At 44.7% G+C, this 16,844-nt stretch overlaps 1 protein-coding gene across 2 annotated transcripts; it reads left to right on the top strand.

Moving 5' to 3' along the window:
- The first annotated feature begins 286 nt into the window (after positions 1-286).
- ubtd1b (ubiquitin domain containing 1b) lies at positions 287-15,161 on the top strand. Of its 2 annotated transcripts, none has more exons than XM_061233125.1 (4): positions 287-426; positions 1,084-1,298; positions 9,310-9,537; positions 11,506-15,161. In XM_061233125.1, the coding sequence occupies exons 2-4, from the start codon at positions 1,211-1,213 to the stop codon at positions 11,886-11,888; spliced, it is 699 nt and encodes a 232-aa protein (XP_061089109.1). In that variant the 5' UTR covers positions 287-426; positions 1,084-1,210; the 3' UTR covers positions 11,889-15,161. The 2 variants fall into 2 exon arrangements, with proteins under 2 accessions (XP_061089109.1, XP_061089110.1); XM_061233126.1 differs by having other exon boundaries at positions 292-426; positions 1,151-1,298.
- Positions 15,162-16,844: the final 1,683 nt, after the last annotated feature.

The following is a 16,844-nucleotide window of genomic DNA, read 5'->3' as shown; positions in this document are numbered from 1 at the left end:
CTTGGATGATGGATTTTATAGAGCAGAAGGTAATATTTATGGAACCTGCAAGCAGCACAACATGATTTGAATCACAGCCAGATACATACGGAAACTTTTTCTGTTGCTAGCGTATGCTTGGTAATGACCCTGATCTTTATTATCCTTATTTTGTTGTTATGATTATTTAACCAGTCGTGGGTGGGTTCTAGGGGGCACTGTTCACCAGAACACTAGTATCTTGTAAACAATTCACGTGATCTGGTCACTGTGCCAAGTGGGGTTTTTTTTTTTTTTTGTTGATCACGTGATGTAATTTAATACTGGTCCATGTACCCGCGCAGGCGTGCGAATTAGTTTTCCACCAGGAAGGGAAAGGGATTTAAACCTTTAGAGAAAAGCAGAGGAAGATCAAGAGATGTTGGAAATTTCTCCAAGGGCCAAAAGGTGTTTAATATGAGAAATTGTATGGGGACAGGTGTTCATAGAAACCGTGGCTTGAGTAGGATTAGCTTACGTTAGCACGAGCTGTAAAGGTGCCAGAGAAAGTTGGCTAGCTATCTAGACATGCTGTAGCTAGCAATATAGCTATTTGGCTAGCTAACGTTACCTATCCCGAAATAGCTGAGATCAACAAACCAGACAAGCTTAACCGAACGTAGTGGTAACTTGCTTGTACTCTCGTCTGATGCTCAGCGAAACCAGTGCTAACTAGCTAGTTAATGACGATCGTACATCTATGAAGAATAGAGTTGGATAACTACCAAACTAGCTATCTAGGTAATATTCTTAAAAAGAAAGCTTCCAACTTGCAAAACGAGTGATTTGTGCAAGTTTGGTACTACAACCGAGAGGCTGGTTTGAGAATCTGTCACGTGGACGTTTCTTTGACCACTTTAAAAAAACACAACAAATTCTAGTTAGGTAGCTGGCTAGTCAGCGAAAGTATGAATTCACTAACACGACCAGCGAGAAGATCGGCTTCACGAACTTAACCAGATACTTTTGGAATCGTGGCGAATCTTAATGTTACCTTTGCAAACGAACGTGCAAGGCTCAGACGACTGAATACATCCATGGTTTTTTTCTGTTTGGTGTTCACAGGGCTGTATCAAGGTGCATGCAGTCAACGGCACGTTGATAGATCGCAAAACTTCTTCCTCATTTGCAGTATTTTCCCATTGGAGCTTTTAAGTGAGCTAATGGGGACACGATAAGATCGACGGCTATCATGGGAGGATGTGTTGGAAGAGAGAGTGGGGACAGACAGGGCCACGGGTCGTCCAGGAACGGTGGGAGAACCCACAGAAAGCGAGGAGGTAAGGTTTAAGCCACGGTGCTCTAGCGATGGTGAATAATTTTGCTCGATTTAGCTACTTCGCGGAAGTGTTCTTTGCGGAGTGTGGACTGTAACGTTATATTAACCTTAACTGCTATATTGCTAACAATGTCGGGTAACTTAATACTGTGAAGTGTGCAACAAAGATATCGGGTAGCTAGTTAACTATAAGTAAAGGACTTTGAGGAAATGGACAATATGTTTACCCCCTGGCGTGCCCAACCAAACAATCTGCTTATCCACACTTCCTGTTATCTGTAGCGTGCTAGCTAGCTTGTTAACAAAGCTTGTCAACCCTTTCACTGCCAAGTAGTTGCAGATGGATAGCCAGCGAATTCAACAGTAGCTATTTTTAATTTGTAACTATTTATATGCTTTTCCCAATGCATCCGCATGTGGGTTACCAGGGGCAGACATGCAATTGGGGTCATAGTAAGGAATACATATGTACGTTTGTTCTCATGGAACTTCCGTTAGCTAACTAACGTTAAATTATTGTACAATTTGCTTGCAAATCCGGCCAGAGGGTTAGCTACAGTTTGCAAGCAACGTTTTGCCTGCCCAGTTTCCTTCTCTAAATTCATCGTTACTGTGCTAAATGAACGGGCTTATTAAAAAAAAAATTTCAACAGTGGGTTCAATGTTTTTTTAAGCATTGCATATTATCGCATGTATATTTAAGTAGCCATGTGAATGTAGAACACGAACGTATTTTTCTAATAGTGTTTTCTTCAGTTCAAAGTGTGGTCTAATATCAACTTGAACTTTTATGATTACCGGTGGCAAATTAAGGCCAAAAAGTATAATGTGTGACCAAGTACAATCTACTATTATTTGGGCCCAATTGTGATGTGTCTTTGCGGGCGTGTACTTGGTGCTAACACCTCGCAATTTCACCTCTGACATTATCAGTTGAATTTTCAATTCATCCCTTTCTCGGTCATTATAACAATGACATTATCCATATCATCATTAAACTTCTAATACAATGTGACAATTAAGTCTGAAACTGCCACCCCTGGTCCCAAATCCAAAACCTATTGTCCCCTTCATGTTTTTGGTTGACCCTCCTGAAGGAAGGTACATTTTGCATTCGTGAATGGTTCAATGTGAAATGTTCCAACGAAGTTGCACAAAAGAAACTATGGTCATGAGAATAACTGCTGGGGGTAGAGGAGTCCATAACCTGTAAGACTCAATTTACTGTGGGTCAGCTTTGAGTAATGCCTGGTGTTTATTTTTTTTCTTTCTTGCTCTTGATCTTTCTGTATGCCTGAGAGCATTGTGGTTGTTACTGGTATGTTCATGCAGCACGGTTCCTTGTAGGTGCTGTGGGAAATTGCAGTGGTACAATCACTTGTCGATGATCATTTCCCTGTGCCAGACAAACGGAACCTCATGCTTCCATCCCTTATTTTTGGTTCCTGGATTTAAAATAGATTGGCAGAATCAGGATTGTGGCAAAAGCACTTAGTCTTATTACAATATAGGAACTGGGTGGGAAAGTGATGATGACGGTTGTCATGTTTAGCTGATGACTAATACTTTCGGCGCTTTGTTTAACCTATATGAAAGGGACAACATTTATGTAAAGGGTGTTTCCTTGTATGCAGGGTCATTAAGAGCTACCCTAACAGGAATTTGACCAAAATAACACCCAGATGCAGTGATGGGACTGAACCCTAAAATGGGCAACACAAGTGCAACATTGCACACTGATTCTACTTCAGAAACAAGTAATATAGCCTGTATATTGCAGGTTTATTCCAAAGTGAGCCATTGGGCAGGGTATATGCTTCAATAAATATCCAGCTGGTAGACAGTTGTATACACTTTTAACCTTAAGTTGGCCTGGATAAGGCCACATGCCTAGCAAATAATGTGGATTAGAATAATGTTTGCTGTGTTCAGACTCTTGGGCCTAAGTGTTTGGACTTTGCAGAAACCTTACTGTGTTTCACCTGCTATGCATTCACAAGTAATTTTCTTTTTGCTTTAGCTGTCGACACAGCTGTCGGAAGCACAGGACATTTGCTTCAACGAATCCTTGGGCTTTAAGGCTTAATCATCATCATATCCCTCGGTTACGGCATGCATTTATTTATTTATTTATTTTCTGATACGTGTGCGTCCATCCACGTTGTCATGGTTTGCTAACGGGAGAAAGGAGCATTTTTGGCCACAGTACTGCACAAGGCAAAAAAGCACTCCACACCATACGCATTATGTTTTTCTTAGTCAGCCAGTCTCTGCACCTGCAGTTTTAGGTAGGCCTCCCCCTTTATTTATTTAGCCTTGAATGAGATTGTCGTTCTCAGGAGAGCGTCACGGGTAGGTGGAAAACTCCATTTGCCCTCTGATACAAGGCTGGGAATGGATTCTGTGCGCGCATATCAGATTTAAAAGGACACAGCCTACTGTTCCCCTGACAAGGCAAAATCCATGTAAGTGATCATATTTTGTTAGCTGATACCTTATCTTTAGGGCGGGGAATTAATATAGCTTGCATTTTAAGTATTGTCCAGCTTGCACTGTTGTGAGTTTATAGCAGTTGCGCGGGTGTACTTTGCCCAGGGTTCTAACCGCGAGTGCCACTCACTCGCTCCGATCTCTGCAGCTCAGCCATTGGTGTCTGTTTCCGGGGACTTGGTCCTCCTTCATCTTCCTGGGTGGCAGCCCTTTGTTTTCAGAGAGCGCTGGTGTGCAACAGTTAGATCTCCTCCCGGCTAAGCGTTAAGACTCGCTCCATCCAGGTGCTGCCAGATCTCCCAGGTCTTTATGGCAGCCATTTTGAAGGCCCAAATTATACCTCTCTCCTTTACCTTGTAGCCCCTCCTCCTTGTTTACCTCAACAATATTATGCCTATCTGCACAGGAAGTAATGGTTCATTAGCTGAGACTTAACAACTTTTAAATTGACGTGTATTTAGCACCCTATGAACAACGTATTTATGACACTTAACACTTTTTTTCACAAATGTCAGTTAGAACCTTCTAATTCTCAGTTGTATGATGAGACGAGGGTTAAAGATGGTGAGGCCTTGAGACCCACAGGGTCTGCTTGTTTTTATTTTCATGTCACCCAAATGAGACCAGTTAACCAGGTGAGGTAAGTTGACTGTAATTAACTGCTCTAATTTATTAAAAGCAGAGTAATCCCAAAACTAGCAGACCCTGTAGCGCTCCAGGAGCCTGCTGCCATAGAGCTAGCCTGGCATTGACTTTTATGTTGATGGTTTTGCTTTTCGGTATGACTCACGCATAGCGTCTTTCGTCCGGGAAAAGTGCCTCTCCTGTTTGAATGTTTTATTCACTGCCTTGCATGGGCTGACCTTGGAATGTAGGCTGTCTCTCTGGAATCCTCACTTCTATTAGCAGGCAGCTGTTTGCCCTGCACCGCTCCGTGCCAGTGCGCATCCAAAATCGGGGTTAGTTGATAGCTGTTCAAAAATAGCCCAACTTTTAGATCTTACGGGGACCTTTGGTCAAGCAGCACGGCACTGCATGGTATGTTTAGCTGCACAACTGAGCAGACTTCTGTGTTTTTAGGCAAAATTTATGATGTTGTCAATTCCAGAACCAAGTATTTTCATTTTGGTGGGTTGGGGGTGATAGGGGATGATAGGGGGAGGGGGGGGGCTGGTTTGGCGGTTTGGCAACAGCATGTTATGCTATCCTGCATGTACCCTAAATTTATCTTTTGCAGTTTATTCTCTGGTGTTGGGCTTGTTATGGTTCAGCTCACACACAGTAGAATTTATTGGTAGGTTAGGCACAAATCTGTGGGTTCGAGGATGTGCTGTCTGGCTATATTGCTATTGGCTATTCAGCAAAAAATATTAGATTTACAGGGTGCGAACCAGTCAGCCTGGTGGAAAACCCCTTTTTCCATGTTTCTTGGTGGTGATTTGAAGGATGTGATGTCACTTGGCCGGCTATAGCTGGGCACGGAAGGCTTGACTTGTAAGCCGCTAGAATTCTAGGGACTTTTCTTCATGCATTCTTAATCATGTGACACCATCGTCTTTGATTGAGTCATCATGTTTTTATATAGTCATCTGAAGCTTTAAATATCACAAGCTTGATGATTTACTTCTGTAAAAAAAAAAAAAGCCTGTAAAATTATGTTTTTATGACTCATTATGATCCCTACTGTCGCACGTTCTCACAGTTCTGGTCATTTTAAAACCTCTCACACCATTTTGTGGAAAATAAAGAAGCCTATAGACAGAGGTAACTTGGCTCAGTTGCGGTGTGAATGTTGTTGCATTTCTTTCTTTCCTTTTTTGTTATTGTAAATAAGTCACTGTATTGGATAATGAGCCAGGCTAGTTGGGAGGGATTTGGAATGTCTTTGTCATTGGCTAAAGAATTAGGCTTAAGTGCTTTGAACAAGAATGAGTCAAGAATTGTACACATACCTGCGCTCAATACACCTTTTGTTTGCTTCCAAGGCATGTTTTGTCTCATCGCTGCTCAGGGCAGTCATGCCACTCACAGGGAATGTTAAAATTAGGTGACAGTACTGCAGCGGAATACAAACGTTCCTTTAGTGATGTTTGTAAGGAACTCTCCGATCGGTAATATGGATTCTAGCCTTGCCACTGAACGTCCTGCCTTTGGTTTCAACTGAAATGGCGTTTCCCCCAAGGTCTAATGTGCCTTTAATTGCACTGTACTCGAAAGGGGACTATATTTATGAGCTTGCATCCGATCGATTTGCCTTATTGACTTTTTGGTAGATTGATAGACAGGCAAAATTGCACGCAAGTGAAATTTAACATCTGCCTGTAGGAGACAAAAATCTAAAAAGAGTAAATCTGGCTATAATATTTCAGAAGGGACTGTGGTATTCTCCAATAGTGTTGTGCTTGGCTGCATGATCTGGTGTTGCAGCCGATAGGCTACATATCCCATAATGCCCCAAATGCTAAAATGCTTTTCATTAAATAGAGGATGGACTGGATGATTTTATTCATTAATTTCATCACTGGCAGACTGTCCCGCCCCAGGGCCTGTGAATGTAGACGGATCTGCAGTGTGCGTTGCTGTTAATGCGCTTGGAAGTGCAGCACTCTTCTTCTGTGGTAGTGCACGTGCGCGTTAAGTGGACTCAGTGCCTGGAAACGCAGGCGTCTATTCCGAGAAGGCTTGACACGACTCTTCTTCCCCGTCCGATGAAAATTGCATCAAAGAAAGTGAACGGAAGTATTGGGCAGACAGGCTCACGGCACTGTCTGCTCATGTCCGGGTGTCTGGCTGTCCCTCACAGCTGAAGTCCCCACAGCTCACAGTCTACAGATAACATTGACATTACTATAGCCTGTGTTTAGAAGATTAGAACCCGACATCAATTGCTGAAAATGAACAAGATAAACCACATTGTCATAATATAATAAAGAAGTCCTGTAAAGGAGAATAATCAGTTGTAAAATTAATTTGGTAAACATACCTCAGGGAAACAAATGGTCTTTCCTGTTGAAATGTGGGATTTTCGATAACTAACAGTATATTTATCTTTGGCACTAAAAGCATTTCTTCAGAAATGGAGGACATATCGCTCTTGGAACAACTGTTGCGTTAATTGCATTTTGAATGTATATGCACTGACAGTCAATTTGTCCAAAATCGATTGTTCAGAATGTTTGTTGCCGGCACCGTTGAGGTTGTGTTTGTAAGTGATGTAGTCCGTGTCTAAATGGATCGTTGTGACGAGCCTGACATAGTTAATGCGTACTTGCGCTAGTATAGCTCTAATTGCACATTGTGCAGCAAACATTGTATATTTACTTGGCTTATTTAAATTCCACACAACTGAGGATTTTTGTTCTCTTTCTGGAATGTGTTTGTGAGGTTGGAAAACTTGGAATTACTGTCGACAGGATAATAGGGCTCAGTTTTAAAAACCAAGGTATTCCAATAGCTCCGACGGTGGTGGGGCGCAGCAGAATTATTTTTGCGGCACGGGAACATGTGGCACGTCTCGTTTTGGGCCCAGAACTGTGCGAACACCTGTCTTTTTGGGACGTACAATAGCGCTCGCTTCAATGTGCAGCAGTTGGGGAACAAAAGCAGCACATAGGACACGCTGCCCTCTGGGAGAGGAGTCCTGAATAAGGACGATAACGATGCCTTTTAATATATAATGAGAGTGTGTAACGGGGAAAGAGTTGGCGCACTCACCCACCACACACTTACACCCTCTTTCGTTCTCTCCCTCCCTCCCTCTAAAGGTGCATGCTGGGAGGAAACTGACTAAATCGTAAATCCCGCTCTCGGTCTGTTGTCCTGATTACGCAGTGTAATCCCAGGCGCTATAAATAATTTGTTTGGATGAAAGGCGACCTTTTAAATACTTGGCAAAGTGGCAGCAGCGCCCCTCCCTGACTTCACGGGCAGTTGTCAATGGGGCAGAGTTTGGGGTAGGGTGCATACACACACCCGGGGCGTGGGGGTATTGCTGCACAGAGGTGAGGAGTTAATTCCTGTCGTGTGGTTCTTGTGACCTCCCACCGCTCTACTATGTTTGTGTGGTTAGTCGCCATTGAACCTGTATGTGTGGGAGGTAGAAGTGTTCTGTGGTGGGGTTTTCTGGCTAAAACCTCCGCTCCTTCATGAGAATTTTGGCCAGAATGACCAAACCCCCGGCCGAGTTAATTTAGCATCGCTGTACTTCATTAAGCATGGCGTAGTCACATTTTACACTGAGGCGGATGGGGCTTTTGACAGCGCTGCCCTTGCAAACAGAACATCCTCTCCACTCACCCGCAGAACCCAGGGTGCGTCCTGGTACTGGGACTGGGGGAAGTGTAGAGCGCCCCCCTACTGTACGGGCTCACAAAACCTCTGCGGTAGACGATGTCTAAGCATCTATGCATCCCCCCCAATCAGTGTATCTTTGCTGCTCTCTGTGAAGCCCCCTCTGCAAAAGGGGCGAGGGCTCCGGGATGTTGTGTCCGGGAGGAAGACGGGCAGACGCTTGCTGATGATGTTATTATTTGTTTAGTTCTGCAGACACATTATCTCCAGCTAGGGACGCAGCTGCTCCTGTTGTGATTATTAAGCCTAACAATAAGGAGCTCTCATACAAGTAATTGTGTAGCTGATAACCTAACATACAGTTAAACATATTATTGACATTTGCATTATTATTATTTTTGATTTGGATACAGTTTCCTCACCATTATACTGCGCTGCCACCCTGGCTGCTGCGCTAATGCAGTGGAGGCTGGAGCCTGTGGTGCTACGTCTCACTGGAATGCACTTATCCCTCTGTCCCCCCCGAAGCACAAGATGGAGGCTCGCGGAACAGCTTAGGGTGCGCAGAAAGGAAGCGTTTCGCGTGACCGTGTCTGTTTACGTGCTGGTGAGACTGCTGTATCTACAGTCTCCCCTATCTCCAGGAATGGAGGCGATTGTGCCCGAAAGAATGCTTTTGTGTCTTGTGTTATCGCCTCTCTCCCCCCGTCCATATCCTGGTTCTGCTCACTGTTGAACTTTGCCTCGTGGCAATGAGCAAATTGCTTGTGTCTGATGGTGCCGCCAAAGGGTGGGGGGAGTCATATGGTAGGCCTGGAGTGTTAAGTGCGGAGATTGCAGGTTCATATGGTTGACCTGTGCAGAGATTGGTTACCAAGTGTGCCAAGACCGCAGTCCTCATGCCAGTCTCTTGAATGGCCGCTGTGTGTTTGTCCTGGCAGGGTCCTGACCTCTAAGTGCACTTAAGCCTGCTAGGGCACACAAACTTTCTAGCATCCACAGAAGCCTGCTAGAGCACACAGAAGCTGGCTAGCATGCATGAATTCCTGCTAGCGCGCACCTAGACGTCTACTAGCGCGCACCTAGACGTCTGCTGGCGCGCACCATCTCAGACTCAGCCAGGACATCTCAACAACGCAGGACTCTTGGGACTGCCAGCTGTCCCAAGCTGCAGGAGAAAATGGCCATATAACTAAAATGACCTCCATGTCCATGTATGTTTTTTCGTGCAGGTCGCAATGAGCCCCTTAAGAAGGACAAGCCCAAGTGGAAGAGCGACTACCCCATGACCGAGGGCCAGCTCCGCAGCAAGCGGGACGAGTTCTGGGACACGGCGCCCGCCTTCGAAGGCCGCAAGGAGATCTGGGACGCGCTGAAGGCAGCTGCCGTCGCCATCGAGTGCAACGACCACGAGCTCGCCCAGGCCATCGTGGACGGAGCTAGCATCACTCTGCCGCACGGTGAGACTGACGTCACCCGTAGACGCACCCAAAACCACCCCTACATTATTTTTTCTATTTATTTACTTATGCATTTTTCACACACCCCCCACACGCGCTAATGTACCACTCCCACAAAAGGCGTACATGCACACACCCATGGACTTGGAATAGTGAGAAGCGAGTGAGGTTTCATAAACCTCATTATAGGTGGAGCTGTGGCTGTCGATCACAAACTTGTCTGAACAAATCGGATGGACTTGCACTCCCCAGCAGAGTGTAGTGATTGGTTCAAGTGTGTGTTCATGAAACGTCAGTCTCTCACCTCTAGTTTCGATACGGGTGTGTCTATCCAAATATACTTTGCGGTAGCATTAGTCATATGTTAAACTATAAAAAGGAACATTAATATTCTCAGTGCTACTGTAGTGGCAAGTTTGTCATTAACACAGGCGCATTGCTGGTGGTGAAGTGAACGATCTTGTTCTCTCACCTAACATTCTCGGGGCCAGATAATCGTGGCCTTTGTTCGTCAAACTGCAGTTTCCGTGGTGACTGAAGGGTTATTAGTCTTAGATTTGAGAGGCACTTTTGAGAAGCTTGTAGGCTGTTCGGTTTATTCTTTCTTTCATGTCAGTCCTGTTGTGTCAACCATAATTTTCACAGCGCTGAGTAAACCCAGAGTCTCTCGCACAAAGGATTCAAAGAGCAGAACATAGAAAAAAAATGTAACAAAACATCACATATTAACGCCTACGGAAGTGAAAGACGCAACATGCAGAGTTATTTTTTAACTCTTAAGTGATGTGTTAATGTTACCGGGTGACGCTTAGAAACTGGCTTCAAATTTAAATATAGATCCAAGTATGCTCCCGTTAGGGGTACAATTTCATGCATAGCCACAAACCCTATGCCCATAAATCCCTCAAATCATGGTCCTCCAGGACCAAGAACTTTCCTCCCTCCCTTTACCTGGGGGTCAGGTGTGAAGACTCGGTAGACTCCATCAGTCGCACTAATTCATTTAATTACCTGGGAGAAAATAGAATCGCTTATTTTTCACCTCTTTTTCTTTTTCTTTTGGAGAATATACGTGAATGACAAGAAAAATAAATTAAGACTGGGAAGTCGAATGTGAATTAGACAAATGGAATGCCCTTGCTCCTCCAAACGTCGGTTTGAAGCCGCAGTTCCAGACGTGGCAGATGCGTGGCAGATGGGGAGAGGTGGGATCCGCAGGTCGATCGTTTATACGTCCGGCTTTCGGGGAAAAATACTTCTGAAGGATGCTCTGATGTTTTCTTGCTCAAAGGAAAAATTGGGAGTTCTTAACTTATGCTTCTAGCTCATAGAGGGAACATTTAAGGGGTTGGAATGTCCTTAAAGAAGGCGGACATCGATCGATTTCTGGGTCAGGAGCAAGGAAGAATAAGCGATTGGAATGAGACCTAGGGCTTAGATTCAGGGCCAGGTGATTGGAATGAGCCCCAGGACTTGAGTTTGAGTATTCATATTGTACCAGTCAGTATATAAATGTAAGTGCTGTGTACGCAGCAGAAATAGGCAGTGGTTCCCAACCCGTATGCTGCAGGCTTGCAAATACGTTATCGTTTTGGATTCAAATACTTTTTTGTGCTCGATTGACCTTGCCTGGAGCAATTGAGCCTCCCAAGAGGTCCATAAGATGGGGTTTGCATTTCTTTCATAGGTTCCAGTGTGCCAGATAAGCTCAGTACAGTGTAGAAAAGCATTTGAATCTAAAACCATGACGTATTCGATTCAGGTTTGACTCCAACCCTAACCGAGCACACCTCATTCAACCCCTAGGGATCTTGTTGAGCTGGCAATTAGTCAAAATCAGGTTTGCTTTGTTAGGGCTGAAATGAAAACCGACAAGGAACGTAGCTCTCCAGGAACAGGGTTGGTAGCAGCTCGATAGTTTCGTGAGCCAGGGTGGTAACCGATGCCGGTGTCTCTCCCTCACCTCAGGTTCCCTGTCCGAGTGCTACGACGAGCTGGGGAACCGCTACCAGCTGCCGGTCTACTGCCTGGCCCCGCCCGTCAACCTGATCTCGGAGCGGAGCGACGAGGAGGCCCCGGAGCACCCCGAGCCCCAGACGGCTCCCAAGAAGGAGTTCCAGCTGAAGGTCCGCCTCTCTACGGGCAAGGACCTCCGGCTGAGCGCCAGCATGGCGGACTCCATCGGCCTTCTCAAGAAGCAGCTGCAGGCCCAGGAGGACATCGACGCGGCCCACCAGCGCTGGTTCTTCTCCGGGAAGCTGCTGACGGACAAGACCCGCCTGCAGGACACCAAGATCCAGAAGGACTTCGTCATCCAGGTCATCGTCAACCAGCCGGCCATTCCCAACTGAGCCGGGAGACGGGGCGGGGAAGGGAGACGGTGCGGAGGCCACCTGTTTTTGGGGGACGCGGGAGAGCGGGGAGGTGTCACGGGGGAGCTCCTCTCGTGGGGAGAGCGGAAGGGAAAAAGAAGACTCCTAGCAGCGCTTTGTGTTTGTGTTTGTTGCGTTCTTTCTCTGCGAGAGAGCGCGGTCACGTGGTGTTTGCTTCACGTCTCTGTCCGGTTGGCTCAGCTCGCCCAGTGGGGCTGAGAGAGAGAGGCTCGAGGTTTACCATACCTGCCAGGCAGATGCTGGGAAACTGGAGAGTAGGCCTTGCCCCCTTGTAGAGCAATACAGGGCTTGCTGCCTCCAGCGTAAAGCACATCGTTAAGTCTCCATGCCCCTGCCCCCTGCAGAACTGTTCGGGAGACCCCGCGCCCAGGGCTTGGGGTGTCTGCGTTCGTCCTGGCAACCAGGGCCCCTGCGACCTTCTCCAAATGTGATTATGAACAAATTGTTATTCTTGTTATTCTTATTAATATTATTTTGTTTTTTGTTTTGTTTCCAGAAGACTATCCAAGCGATTATAAGCTTTTTTGCACACTTGAGTATATGGAGCTGTGTGCCTTTTGAGGAAAAGATGTATTTAAAAAAACAACAAAAAACAACAAAAAAAACTAAGATGATATGATATCTGGAATTGTAGGTTTATTGGTGAGCTTTCCTTGCTGCAGTCCTTCACAGGTAATATTCAGGAATTTTAAATAGATGAACTATAAATTAGATGCCTTCTATCAACATATTCAAACTTTCTCTGCAAAGTGTCGCAGGTCTCATAAACGGATATCAGTCCCCTGGCTCTGTGTGTTTTGACTGTTCGTTATTTAACCTTTATCTCTTGTGTGTATTGGAGCTCTTGAGCTTTAGAATTTGCCGGAAACGGTCCAGAGAAAGAGGCAAATGTTTGAATATCCACAGAAGCTGGAGATACCTGGGTGAGGGTGAGAGGGTCATGGCAAGGGTTTGGGTTCAGGCCAGCAGTCGTGCTCCCCCAGGGGTGGGGTTCCTCCACAAAAACAAACCGGTAATCCACCATCACACGCTGCTAGTGCAGCCGGGGGATTCGCTGGTTCGTATTCCCCGAATGAGACGTGAGATGTCCTCAGAAACAACTAAACCGCTTTTTACTGCCCAGAACAGAGCATTCCTACCCACTTAAACCACCTAAAACCATGGCCGCAGGGGATATCGCCACGCTGAGGTACAAAATGTTTGCCAGACTGAATTAATTTAAAGTCTTAATACGGACTCTGAGGATAATTGCACTCATGCTAGTCGGCCGAGACTGGACAGGCGTCACTTTCTTTTCTCATTACATATCTTCATTGTGGAAATTCAGTGGGGGCAGCAGTGCAAAACATTATTATTATTTTTTTTTTCTTTCTTTTTTTTTTTTTCAATTATTTTCTGCCCCATCTCAAAGACACTGCACTGACGCTTCTTATCAAGTGCAGTGCAAGTTTATGTGACACTATTATTACCGTTTTCCATATCTGTGTGGGTTTTGTGGTGAGAACCTGTAATCTGTAGCTATATAGTGAATGATGCTGAAGTTCCCGGGGATTTAGAAAAGGCCCTGAGCCTGTGATGAAATATTCCCCCAGGGGAATTGCTTGGTCAGATGGTACCAGGAAACCCTTAAATCAACCTGGTTAAGGCCCTGCTGACTTATGACTGGAAATCATAAGAATTATACAACTTTTTCTCAATTTATTCTGAGCTCAAGTCCCATATGAAATGGCCTACTCACAATTAACAAATTTAAGAACTTTTTGAAGCTGCCCTTCGCAGACACTATTGCACCCTCGCTGTTCTATAAATACAAACCTGGCTCATACCCTTGATTCACCAGAGCTTGGGTGCGTTTCAGCTTGGCTATGACCCACGCTGCCCTTTGGTTGACTGAATGACCCGCACCATGTGACTCCTCTCGACCAGTCGGATTCATCCGCATTGCCAGGGGAAGAGAGAAACAACTTGCTGTATCCGACACCTTTAGGGGTGCTTATCCCTTCTTCTTTAGTTTTGTTTAACGCCGGTTGGAAACGGGAGAAAGGTGCATTACTGCCACCCACTGATCCGGAGTGTAGACCGAGGAGGCCAGCAGACTACTTGAATGAGTGCTTGTTCTGAGGAATTGGACCTTGCTGATCACAAAATGGTCACAATCTTTGGAGGCATCCCAGGTTTTCCTGTCATCCTTGCACAGAATAGTGATGTCACAGGGACCTGCCATGGCTGAATAGGACACATGTTCTGGCTGTTGTGAATCAATTTTGTAATGGCCGGCACTAATATGTTAGGAGATGCAGACCGATGACAATGTTGTTGCTCACACAAAGGTTTCATTGAACGAATGCATTATTAGAGAGCTACTTTCAGATACAAGGTTTACTGTATATGATGGCACAAAAATAAATACAAAATTCACACACACTGGTGAGAGATCTGTATGGTAATGGCAGTGAATCATATTTTGATAAATTTAAACAATCCCTCTTATCTCCATGGTGCATCACCTGCCTTCGCAACAGGAGATGTTAACACACCGCCGTTTGACGTGTCCTCTCTAGTGCCTGTGGGACCTGTCAATCCTGAGATTTGGAGATCAAAACACTCGTTATGAATTAGCTTTTCTGTCTTGTTTTTTCCCCCCAGCGTGTGTGTATCACTGTGTGATTTGTTCTTTGTTTGTTTTGTTTTCTTTTGTGGGGGAGGGGGGGATCTGGAGCCTCGTAAAGCGTGTCTATTGTGGGAAAAATCTTTCAATGATGTCTCTACCATAAGCCATCGGCTCGCAAAGACGCACAACGTGAGAGTAGGTACAACCGGAGCTACAAAGCCATGCATATTTATTTTTCATTGGGGTGGCAGGTAGTGACTAGCCGTGGACTGCTTCCCACCTCCACCTGGAAAATCAAGAAGCCATCCTATTGTTTTTGGCCCAGGGAATTTTTCGGCGGGGTTTCCCTGGGGAATCGCATGGGAATGACGTCTCCAGACTCTCGGTTCACAGAAAACGCTCGGAGAAATTGTTGGAAAAAGTGTTTCGATGTTCACAAGGACACAAATGTATAAAAATATGTATATTTAGTCTTTTGGAAATATAAGTGATTATATATTATAATAGGAATTCTGATAATTTAATATGCCTACAATTTATTTTACAAGTGATGTGTACATTTATAAACCAATTTCATTTTCATCTGTTTTTTAAACTGTCAATTAAAATTAATTATTGTCTGTTTTGTATCTTTTATTTATTCACCTGAAAAGTGAAGTGGTGTTTTGAAGATGACCATGTTCTCAGTTGCATTCAGTCTTTTCTCTACTGCAGTGCACTGAATTGTGATCAGAACACGATGATCTCTTGGCTAGTTGGAAGCTATGTATAGTGGTAGCTAATGCCCATCTGAAATTTACATTGTTACAACGTACAGCAAATGACGTTGTCACATTAATCCAAGGTTTAGCAAGCTGCAATGTTTTGATTAGCTCGCCAGAACCAATAAGATTTGTATGACTCAGTTCATGGATGACAAACATGATTGCATGTGGCGTGGTGGGATGGCAACCGGTGACAGCTTTGTGTTGGATATTTCATGTTATTTTAGCAAATACAGCTGGGAACTGTCAACTGCTACTATATAGCTCTTTGCCAATCAAAAAAATATTTAAAAAAAGAGGAAAAGGGTGCAATTTTAGGCTATGCTGCCATCCTGTGGTCAGAGTGGGGGGTAATCACTTCTGCTCCAAATCCTGGTTTAAAAACAGGGCCTTATTTATTTTTATTTTTTAGTAAAACACATTGAAGCAAATTTGACTCCGCTAATACATAGTGATGATGGGAAGGTTTTTTTTACAAAATTGGTGGATAAATCGCAGAGCTCAAATTCAAAGCTTTGCAATTTAACAAGCCGCATCAAAAATCAGGCAATCTGTCTTTCACACTGTGTGATGTATAATCCGACCCATTTTCGAGGTTCAATGCAAAAATGAAGACCGGACACCTTGCTGCCCCAAAATACTGCCTGTAAATTATCTACCATGCTTTACAGCAGTGGTCTCTCACCCTGGACCTGGAGAGCTACTGGGTCTGCTGGTTTTCGTTGTTACTCTGCCCTTAACCGTGTTATCAACTGCTCTATTTGATTAAGTCACTTCAAATGCTTACCTGTGTTTCAACAGGGTGCTTAATTTTAGATGAAAACAAAAACCAGCAGACCCAGTAGCTCTCCAGCAGCAAGGTTGGAGACCACTGCTTTACAGCAGTCTCTCAACTCCAGTCCTCAGGACCCACTTGCCAGAAGGTTTTTGTTGTAACCAGGAACTCACACACCTGATTTAACTAATCAAGGGCATTTTTGTTTGATTGGTCCAGTCATTAAATTAGTTGTGTGAGTTCCTGGTTACAACAAAAACCTTCTGACAAGTGGGCCCTGTGGACTGGAGTTCAGAGTGCACTGCTTTACAGTATGAGTACAAGAGTGCACTGCTTTACAGTATGAGTACAAGAGTGCACTGCCTTACAGTATGAGTACAAGAGTGCACTGCCTTACAGTATGAGTACAAGAGTGCACTGCTTTACAGTATGAGTACAAGAGTGCACTGCTTTACAGTATGAGTACAAGAGTGCACTGCTTTACAGTATGAGTACAAGAGTGCACTGCTTTACCCAAGAGTGCCAGTCTGCAGGTATTTGCTCTGAATCTGCACGACACCGCCCAATTTCTCGAATTATTTTACCTGCTTGTTTCAGATAAGACAATTAGTGAAATCGGGTGGTATAGTGTACGGTAGGCGCAAACACCCGCAGGATGTGGAGTTGAGTAGCGCTGCATTACAGCCATTTAGCAGACGTTCTTATGCACAGCAAGTTTTTATTTTCTTTTTTTCATCACCAAGAGGCGCAAGCATGACACTTTT

The sequence above is a fragment of the Conger conger genome, chromosome 2 (genome assembly GCF_963514075.1).
Source record: "Conger conger chromosome 2, fConCon1.1, whole genome shotgun sequence".
Taxonomy (NCBI): Eukaryota; Metazoa; Chordata; class Actinopteri; order Anguilliformes; family Congridae; genus Conger; species Conger conger.
Note: the sequence above shows the minus strand (reverse complement) of the source record. Positions and strands in the feature narration are given on the sequence as shown.

Bases quoted from the DNA above. Each gene is read 5' to 3' on its own strand.
- ubtd1b (XM_061233125.1), top strand. From the start codon at position 1,211: ATGGGAGGATGTGTTGGAAGAGAGAGTGGGGACAGACAGGGCCACGGG. The intron at 1,299-9,309 runs GTAAGGTTTAAG...TTTTTCGTGCAG, and splicing joins AACCCACAGAAAGCGAGGAG to GTCGCAATGAGCCCCTTAAG. The intron at 9,538-11,505 runs GTGAGACTGACG...CCCTCACCTCAG, and splicing joins TAGCATCACTCTGCCGCACG to GTTCCCTGTCCGAGTGCTAC.